The sequence below is a fragment of the Malania oleifera genome, chromosome 1 (assembly GCF_029873635.1).
Source record: "Malania oleifera isolate guangnan ecotype guangnan chromosome 1, ASM2987363v1, whole genome shotgun sequence".
Classification (NCBI taxonomy): domain Eukaryota; kingdom Viridiplantae; phylum Streptophyta; class Magnoliopsida; order Santalales; family Ximeniaceae; genus Malania; species Malania oleifera.
The window spans coordinates 98,073,382-98,084,386 of NC_080417.1; the positions used below are offsets into that span (position 1 = coordinate 98,073,382).

General features: G+C 32.9%; 1 protein-coding gene across 2 annotated transcripts in view; it reads right to left on the reverse strand.

Moving 5' to 3' along the window:
• The window catches only part of LOC131161664 (protein LEO1 homolog), a 71,059-nt gene extending 63,345 nt beyond the window's left edge, over positions 1-7,714 (reverse strand). For both annotated transcript variants that reach the window (XM_058117593.1, XM_058117583.1), the window contains exon 1: positions 7,429-7,714. In XM_058117593.1, coding sequence (XP_057973576.1) covers positions 7,429-7,572 — 144 coding nt within the window. In that variant the 5' untranslated portion in view covers positions 7,573-7,714. The remainder of the gene's footprint in view (positions 1-7,428) is intronic.
• Between the last annotated feature and the right edge of the window lie 3,291 nt (positions 7,715-11,005).

The window sequence follows — 11,005 nt, forward strand, 5'->3', positions numbered from 1 at the left end:
TTTTCATATTAGATAGAGTAGAAACTTGATTTGGAGTTCTTGGACACCACTCCAAAATTAGGATAAGTAGGATATTTTTAATATTAAATTAATTATTGGGAGTTTGTGGGCCTAGGAGATGTTAAATGATAAATATTCCGGGGTTAAACTAATTAAGTTAGGCTTTTTGGAATACAGGGTTTCGTTTTTTGTTCAATTCAGGAAAAATTTTAAGGAATTGGTAAAGGGAAATAAAATATACCAGGCTTTTTATTAAATTTGAATAAGTTATTTTCGAGTACAGGAACCATATAATTATAGTATGATTTTCTAAGTAGTTTAGGCAATTGAAAATAATGATTTTGATTGTAAATCATAATTGGGAAAAGTCGTGTGGCATGGAAATAAATCCTTTTTAATTAACTAGTTATTAATACTATATGGTTGTGTATACCGTCTACTTGTTAGTGCTATATGGATGTGAGTATTGCCTGGTTGTGGATACTGTCTGGATGTGAATACTATCTGGCTATGAACATTGTTTGATGGTGATTATAGGTTGATTGTGAATACTATCTGTTGTGAACATAAACGTACAGTGGGATACGTAGTTGCCCTTTGTGGGCTACGTATAGTGAAGTACGCAGCTGTCCTATGTGGGCCACATACAGGGTAGTACATAGTAGTCCTAAGTGGGCCACGTACTGAGATGGTACGCAGTAGTCCTATATGGGTCACTTATATAAACATACCATGAAATACATAACTGCCTTACGTGGCCTACGTATAGTATTGTACGCAGCAGTCCTATGTGGACTACGTACTGGGTTGTATGCAGTTGTCCTACATGGGCCACATACTGTGAGGTATGCAGTTGCCCTAAGTGGGCCACGTACTGAGTTAAATGGATTGTATTGTATCTTGTGTGAATGAATTGTGGCTTACATGTTTGCAGACTATGTGGAATGATTGATGTGAATGTGCGTGTATACTGGTATGTGAACTTAAATGTATAGATATTTATGGCAAAGTAAATCTCTTTGCTCATGGGCTTACTGTGAAAGGTGAGTACCCTAATTGGTATCAGTTATAGCCACACTTGAATCAAAGGATTCCATTACAAATGGTATCAGAGCAGGGGGAAGGTACATGTATGGGCGTGTAACCTTCCCTATCCTCAAGAACTTTTGCAGAATAAATATTTATGTTATTGTGCTTGGATATATATGTGTATGCTCTATTTTGATGGATTAAGAAATGACTATATTTTATATATATTGAAACTCTTCTTTCACACATTGTTATAGATTATTTCTTCTTTACTGAGAGATGTCTCACCCCAACAAATTATTATCTTTATAGGTCCATCAAGTGATCAAAATTAAAAAGATCTGGGGTAGGGTTTAGAATTTTTGTGACTTGTGAGTGGTAGTAAAAATAGAAATATGTCTAATTATGTTTTAGAATTTCTAGTTATGTAATATACGTGGATGGATAATCCTTTTTGGGTTGTGTATAGTACTCTGGTATTTTATTTGAGGTTGTTTAATTATTCTCCATTGCGTGAATGGTATCAGAGACAATGATTGGTCTCATCACACCCCGAGCCCCACCTGGCAGGTTCGAGGCGTGACAGTGTTTATGTGAAGAGCATTGATGATGGTTCATTCATTTTTTTTTTTTTTTTTTTTTGCTTTATGTGGATGACATGCTGATTGCTGCAAGGAGTATGACTGAGGTCAACAATTTGAAAACCTTGTTAAGCAAAAAGTTTGATATGAAAGTTTTAGTTGTGGCCAAGAAGATTCTTGGGATGAAGATTCGCAAGGATGGAGCTTCTAGGAGATTTTGGTTATCTCAATGGAATTATGTTGATAAGGTGTTGGAGAGGTATAACATGGATAATGCAAAATAAACGAGTACACCATTGGTGAATCATTTTAGGTTGTTTTCCACCTAGTACTATGCCCAAAGATAGATGATGACGTTGGCGACATGCCAAATGTCCCATATGCCAATGCAGTGGGGTGCTTGATGTATGCTATGACTTGTACAAGACTAGATCTAGCACAAAATGTTAGTGTGGTGAGCAAGCTTCTTTTAAATCCAGGTCGACAACATTGGGATGCAGTCAAGTGGATTTTCAAATACTTGAGGGGTACTACAAACTATGATGTCATGTTCAGTAAACAACATGGATGGTGATCCTTCAGTGGTAGGATATGTGAATATAAACTATGCAAGGGACTTGCATGATAGGAGGTCTACCCTAGGGCACATACTCACCCTTGTGGGAGGGCCTATTTGTTGGAGGTTCATGGTGCAGTCACTTGTTGCATTATCTATTACTGAATTAGAGTATATGGTAGTGGCTGAGCTTGCCAAGGAAGTGTTATGGCTTACAGGATTGGTCAAGGAGTTGGGTATTCAACAAGGTGGAGTTCAGTTACATTGTGATAGTCAGAATGCTATCTATTTGGCGAAGAACCAGGTGTATCATGTGAGGACCTGACACATAGATGTGCGGTTTCACAAGATCAGGGAGTTGGTTGCTTCTGGTGAACTATTACTTGAGAAAGTTCACACTTCTGAGAATGTAAAAAATATGTTGACAAAGTTTATTACCATGGACAAGTTCAAGCATTGCTTCGACTTGATCAATGTCTCAAGTTGCTAAATGGGAGGCGTCCCAACCTACTGTCCTAGGTGGAGGGTTACGTTTTCGTATTTCTCCTAAGGGGTGAATATTCACCAAGGTGGAGATTGTTTGAATATGCAGCTCATATTGGGTGAAACACATGCATAGGGAATGCATGGAGAGGAAAAACAAGGAGGCTGGGCTGCAAGAAAAAATAGTTGACAGTTACATTGACGATTTAGCCTCGAAAAAAATCGTCGATGGTTTGCTGAAACAGTCAACGGTTTTGTTCGGTGCTATGTTTGAATTTTGAATTGGGAAGATCAGTAAATTGGGGATTTGGAGGAAAAACCTTTGGGGATTGATATAGGAATATTTGGGAAACTTCCTTATCCGTTTTTACATATAGGGTTAGCATATATACAATGTTGTAACCTTAGTTTTGATTGATAGTGAAAATCAGTTGTCGTTTGCTCCCAAGGACATAGACACATTGCTAAACTACGTTAATTCTTGTGTCATTGTTTATTTGCTTTCCTTATTATCTATGTGTTATTGTGTTTCTGTATTGTTCATCGTTGGTTGTTGCATTGCATATGATTTGAACGGTAGGAGTCTCTTGTGCAATAAGGCACCTCTCCCCACTTCCTTCCTTACCTTTTCTACTCTGGGTTAACTTACCTCCCTCTCATCTCCCTCCTATGATTTCCACGAATCTTATTAGGGGTGGATTTAGGAGCAATAATCACACACAATCAAAATATAGACACCTATATTTAACGTGGTTCGATCCAATATGACCTAACTACGTCCACGGAGAACACTCAATCTCACTATAAACTGGGAGAATAATTATAATGAGGAGGAGGAGGCTACTACTCTCAATTCTCTCTCTCTCTCTCTCTCTCTCTCTCTCTCTCTCTCTCTCTCTCTCTCTCTCTCTCTCTCTCTCTCTCTCTCTCTCTCTCTCTCACACACACACACACACACACAACACTCTTTGTTCTGTCTCACACATTCATGCACGCAACACTTACACACTCTGCACACTGCCTCAACACACTCTCTGCGCACACTAAACTCTTTGTTCCTGCCACCCACCAAGAATCTAACTCCCTATTTTGTAGGAAGTCCCTTGTGTAATAAGGCGCCTATTCAACACCTCTAATGGGCAAACATAAGATCCCAACCTTCCTTCCATTGCCATTACCACCTCATCACATTTAAAAGTTGTTGGCATGCAAATTGGACAAATACCATAACACACAAGTGCATCTTACAAAATTAATAACTACAAAATTTCTACAAACGTGCAAATATATTAAATTTTTTGTTGAAAAAATATTATAGACAATAACACGATTGAAATATTAAAAATATCCTTATACATTTATCTCATATAACAATCTATTATATCTTTATTTATATTCTAAAATATTGTATTCACATGCCTATTCTAATAAGCTATATTCTAAAATATTGTATTCACATACCTAGTCTAATAAGCTTAGCATGTTTATATATATATAGTTACATAATAACTTGATGTTTACAAGTTTAAAATTTTTGACATTCACAATGATTGATTGTGTTATCTATATTGTATTACTTATTAATCTTAAAACTATAATTTTAGGAACAATATGATCAATTAATAAATATTCTATAATCATCAAGTAAGAAAATGTATAAGTGCAGGTGTTATGTATGATTTAAAATGTATATAGAGTGATACTAAATGACTATATTACAATTTTATTTTAGAAAAAAAAAAATAGCAGTAAGGTGCTTTTTGTGATTTAAAATGTACATAGAGTGACACTAAATGAGTATATTACAATTTTACTTTTGAAAAATTAGTAATTACTTTTTTTTTAAGACGAACAAGGTTAATATTTCTAAAATCAAAGTTTTTTTAAAATAATTTATTTACAGTAGACATACTTTAGAACTTAACTTCTTTCGTTTCAACATGCATCCCAACATGGTTTTAATTGTAAATAATTTTTAAAATATTTTTTAATTGTTGAAACCACTTTTCTACCATTTTTTAAACATATTCTCGACATATAATGATTGACAAATTATAATTAATGTCATTAATTGTATTTTCTTCATCAAAATTACAATTACAACATAAAAACACAATGAAATTGGTTTCTTAAAAAATTAACAGTATCTTTGACATATATATGTTCGAATTTTGTGAACATAAATTTAGACTAATTGAATGTCAAGCCTTTACGATCATTAATAAGAGGCACGTCTGACTAGTGATCATCATTTTAGTATTAGGCTTGGGGCATGAAATATAGGAAATTAAAAATATATTGGTCTTGTTTATACAAAAAGTCCATGATAAGTAGGGTTTGCTCCTTGTATTTATATAACAAGGAGGGGTCCTAACCTTACCTTAGTTTATGTATTTCACCGTCAAGTCAAATAAAAGGGTAAGGAAAAAGGAGAGTAAGTTTTCCAAAGATATGCTCAATTTAAAATCATACAGTGCCCACTGGAATGCATGGTGTAAAGTATGCATCCCTAATATTTTTTTTGTTGGTTTCATGTTCATATGCTTGTGCATGGTTTGGAAAAATTGTTTCTCCAAATTATATGATGTTTATTAATATATTCAACGAAAGAAGGCATATAGTAAAAATTCCTTTTCTTCATTAAAGAAGTGGATGCATATATATATTTATTCATGTAATATTATATAAATTTCAAACATAATATTTTTTATAAATAATATATTTAAATATAGCATTATATAATTTAAATTTGCATAACTTTATTTCGATGTGTCCTATATTTTTCATTAGATTTGATCGTATTGCAATATCTACGCTATGTTATTGATATAGTGCATATTTGTATCTATATTTTATAGTTTAAATAAAATTCAAGTTCTTATGAATAAATTTGAATATTTATAGTTGAACTTATGAACTTAAGTATGGCAATTAATTAATTATCCATTTATTTTGAAGACCATATAAATTTTATATATATATATATATATATATATATATTGTTCAATATTATTCATTTATAAGTAATATAATGACTTTCTCTGTATATGAAGTTGTCAAGTGAAAGTTATGTAGTTATAAAATTATTTATTTTAATAATGCATATGAATTTAGCCTAAATTAAAAGGCTATTTTTGAGACACATTGTGTAGCATTCTTAAGATGATTATTTACCACTTGATATTCAATTTAACGACTTAATATTTGAATTTTCTCATAATCAGTGTTGTTTAGTTTAGTGCAGGCTTCCACTCGACTGAACAAAAAACAAAAAAAAAACTAAGTGTTGTTTGGCTCGTCAAAAACACAAGTGCGTATTCTATGAAAAACTTTAAAAACATCTTATTTGAAGTATACTTCTACATAAAGTAATACATGATGGCATATGACATCTTTATAAGTGTTATTATTACTCCTTGTGGCAAACTCATAATTTTAGTAAAAAAATACAAAATCATAATTAATAATGAACTATTATTTTTTTTAAATCATTCATAAATTATATTTTAATAAATTGTATGATTTTATAGACAAATATAATTATTAAATCTTAAGGTTATAAATTATACTAATAATTTATTTACTTCAATTTATAGATTATTAAAATATATACATTGATTTAATTATTGAAAGTTAATATATTAAATATATAAGTGTCTATAAATATATAAATTTATTTTAGTTCGTAGGTGAATATTTTTTTAATTTTAAAAATAATAAATTTTATATAATTTTAATGTAATTCATATATTTTTACTTAAATTGATAATATATTATTATAAATAAATTTATAAATTAAAATAGTTTGCATTTAATTTTTATATTTTATAATTTCAATAAATTTATTTGCATTCATGTATGTGACCATCACAAGTTATTAAAGGATGAGATATGCATATTTATTAAACAATTAATTCAGTACGTATACCTATTAAATGCGAAATACTAATTATTTTACATGTACTTGTACCCAATGCTTATTTTCTTAATTAGTGGGTGAGTTTTTGGAGTGAGCCATCTATGTATTTTTTTTTTTTTTTCAGGTGGTAAAAAGAACTTTATTTGGAAAAGGACTTCTCCCCAAGCCAGAAGCTTAGGAGAAAGAGAAACATAAGCAGTTTAAGCATGACAAAGCATTACAGACCAACAGTGAAACAAGAGTTGATGAATTCTTCCCAATCCAATGAATAAAAGCGTATGGAGTGAGCCATAGATCCTTGATGCTTTGATTTTTTTCGCATGAATCTTTCTTAATATTTCGTTTCATACAAGTTGAAGCTGGTAGCTGGGATTAATAAGCCATATTAATACATTCAACATCTCTGTACGAACAACAATAGTTGATATATATAGAGTAATCCCAGCTAGCTTATACCTGCATGCGCTCACCTGCTTGCGTCCGCACAGCGTGTGTATGTTTTTATGCATGGATGTATATATGCTACATCCTTCCTTCAATATATATATATACGTCTGTTGATGAACTAGCTAGCTACCCTTCTACTTTTTTTTTTTTTTGCATCCTCGAAAATCATTATTATAGGGAAAAAGATGAAGATGAAATGTAGAGAGAAAGAATCTTTAAAATAAAATTTTCTAAAATTAATTTCCCTGAACACACATACACACGCCCAGACCTTAAACAAACATGCAGTTAAAAATTATTAAAGAACATGAAGAACGCAAAAGTGAGTAAACTAAGAACATGCGATTTATATATGCTGTGCTGAAAGATGATTTAAAAAAGAAAAAAGGTAAAAGGACAGAAAATGTTCTTACAGCTGCTGCAGCAGCATGGATAGCATTATCAGCAGTACTGCCTTGCGAGGGCTGGAGTTGCTGCAAGGAGCGGAGTTCTTCATCAGATTCTTCTCCGAACAGGCTCTTCATCAGATCCTTCTTGCTCGATGAATCTCCTTCCATCTCTTTCTCTCTCTAGCGCACTCTCTCTTTCTCTCTCCCTCTTGAAACTAGCTAGCTAGAAAGCAGTGGTGGTCAGCAGTAGCATCAACTTAGAAATTAAAGAGGCTAGGGAGGGCGGACTTCATTAATTAGTTAATTAATTAATGTGCGGAGATAATCACGAGGGGGAGTAATAATGACTCTTTCTATGAGTAACGCTTGGAACCTACATGTGGCTTAATGCAGTGGGCAGCGACCACCCACCTGGTGCCTGCTCCTTATTTTCGCTCGCTACCCTGCCCAGTTAGTTTCTGTCAGTGCCTTTCTCCCAATGCTTCCCTCCCACATCATCCCCACTCACGTTCCTCGTCCATCCCACTAGCCCTGCAACCGGCCAAGTCGCTCGCGAGCGGCTCAGGAGTACTTCAGCTCGATAAGTGTTTGCTTGTGCAGGCTATTTCATTACGTAAATCAGCATTTTTCAGTTCAATTTTGTGGCACTTTGAATAAATTTAACGGACTGAACTTGAATATGAATGAACCCCTCTAGCCTGTTTTGACTCGTAAACAACTCGACTATAGACTCAATTGGGGCTCAGTTAATTAATAGGATGATACTCATTTATGGATTAGTTTCATAAGATAAATAAGAAATATTTAGGCCTAAGCTTATTAAGCTTGTAAACTTCTTAACTTAATTTAGTGGTAGGACAAATGCCCAAGATTAATAGACAAATTTGGTGGAAGGTAAAATAACTATAAGATAATATATATATATATATATATATATATATATATAAATATATATATATATATATATATATATATAGAGAAAGAGTCCCTTTTCATTTTATTTTATTTTTTCTAACAAAATCCTAAAAATCATAAAAAAGTTTTAAAAAAATCAAACTATTTGCGAGCATGCTCTTGAATTTATCCGTTTGTATAATAAATAAGTATAAGCAAGTATATATTGTTGTTTTGTTTGAGCTCGACTCAAGCTTGAAGTCGATTAAAATTTTTTAGTAAACAAACTTAAAGTTGGCTCATTGGTAGCCGTATTGCCCGGAATCTACATCAACTCCAGCCAAAAGTAATATGGGCAGTTTTGGAATTTTACACTTCATGCGTTTGTTACAGCATCCATAAAAGTAATTTTGGCTTATATTACTTGAGGACGTAGAGGTGACTTCATTGGCTTGCCGAGGGGGTTTCATTTAATGAGAAGAAAATAGGCCTTTCAATCAACCATAAGTAATTTTGGCTCTAGAGATCATGACAAAACGCTGGTTAATTATGTAATTTGTCTTTGTGTGCTTTAACTTTATTTTTGAAGGTTTTGTCTTTGTGATTTTAAACTTGGAAATATAAAGTAACATGTATCTAACTTATTTATATTATATTATTATTATTATGCATGCATATGGGGCTGTTAATGTTAGCTTTAGTGGCTACATGTTCTTTATTATCATATTTTGATGATAACAATCCATTAGTAGGTTTAGGTGAACTAATCTTTACATATTAAGTTATGATAAGTACAAACACAAATACAAAGATTAAATAAAATCTGAATAGGTTACGTATCATTAAAAATGAGGAGATTGTTAGTCTTGGTGGTTACATAATCATAATTAATGTGTTTTGATGATATTAATCTTCCTAGTGTATTCTATCTTTACAGATTATGTTAAGTACATGTACAAGTGACAAATACATGAAGTACTGGATCAAAGATAAACATCACTTAGTTGACGTTCGAATAAGAAAGATTATATGGACACTCACTCGGAAGAACTCAAGCACATCCAAGGAAGCTAATGTAGAATTATATGTATTAGGGAGCGTTTGAGGTAGTATTCGTTGTAACTCTTATGGTAATGTTTCACACATGATTTCTGAACAAGAGCTGAGCAATTTGCAAATGCATACTAGCTAGGACACAAGAGTATATAGGATTCAACTAAGTTATAAACTCAACATTCATAATTTTCAAAGAGTAAACAAAGAGTTTGACATAAGTATCCTATGCTCAAATATGTTTTCATAAGGGAGAAATTTTGAACTTATTAGTATTATGAACATTTACATACTTGGTCCCGGTTGTGTCAAAACAATTTTTTTGTCCTAAAGATTCAAAAAAATCAAGTATGTTTTCCATATAGGACATACTAGCATATAAAATATCAAAACGAGTTTTCAAAGGGTAGTGATAAGATCATTGCACATAGTCAATAGGCCAATGAAGACATGGAATTAGAAGACAATTAAAGGGGATAATGAAACCCTCATAATCCCCTAATAAAGGTTGGAATAAAGACTTTTTAGTATGAAAAATAGGGCAATTAGTCGACTAATTGGGTGTATTCGTCGACTAATTAGACTAGTAGCCAAAGTGAGTTTCTACCCAGTCAAATTGTCGACGAATAAGGGTGAATCATCGACGAATTGGGGGAACTCGTTGACAAATAGGAGCAATTCGTTGATGAATTTTTCCAGTAGCTAAATGAGTTTTCTACCCAAGAAACTCGTCGATGAATTGGGGTAATTTGTGGACGACTTGGGGCAACTCGTCGACAATTAGTGTTAGCTCGTCGATGATTTGAATCGAGCCTTGAAACCAACGAGCAAGAAAATGGCTAGTTCTTAAGCCATTCAAATGGGATTCACTCCCAATGTTCAAATAACGGTAAGCTCGTGCATTTGGCTATAAATACAAGTCCTTAGGCTTGATTCTGTACCCATGGTTTTGATGATTTTTACATGAGTTTAGTGATTAACATCTTTTGAATACAAAATCTAAGCACTTTGCATTTTAGTTCTTTATAACAAGTGCTCAATTTCTCTCTTGCTTTCTTTTTTTTTTTAATTCATTACTTGAGAGATTAGTGTAAGGTTGTATTGTAATTGATATAAGCTCAATCAAAGGAGCATTGCTTTGCACTCAATCCTTTTATTTCTTTGTAAACCAGTTGGTGAAGGTTCTTGGTGAACCAAATAGCAAGGCTTCTTGGTGAACTTTGCGGCTTTTGGTGAGCATTGTGGGATTTGTTCCCTTGTGAAGGCTCTTGGTGAGCATTGAGGGATTTGATCTCTTGCTATAGGGCTTCTCCACTGGTGAAGGAGTTTGATAGTGGATTGTGGAATCCTTGAGTTGGTCTCAAGGTGTGGACGTAGGCTTAGTGCTGAACCATGTTAAAATATTGGTGTTAAGATTCTCTACTTTACTCCTTATTTTACATATTTTGCATGATTTATATTTCATATGTTGTGGTATAATTTCTTGTATCTTGTCAAAAATTTTATTTTGTAGAGAAAATCAAAAATACGCTAAAGAGTCCATTCACCCCCGCTCTTGACTCTATATACCCCAGCGGGGACCGACAAGTGGTATCAGAACGAGGCGCTCAAATTTTTTTTCGAAATAAAATCTAGAACATAAAGATCAAATGAC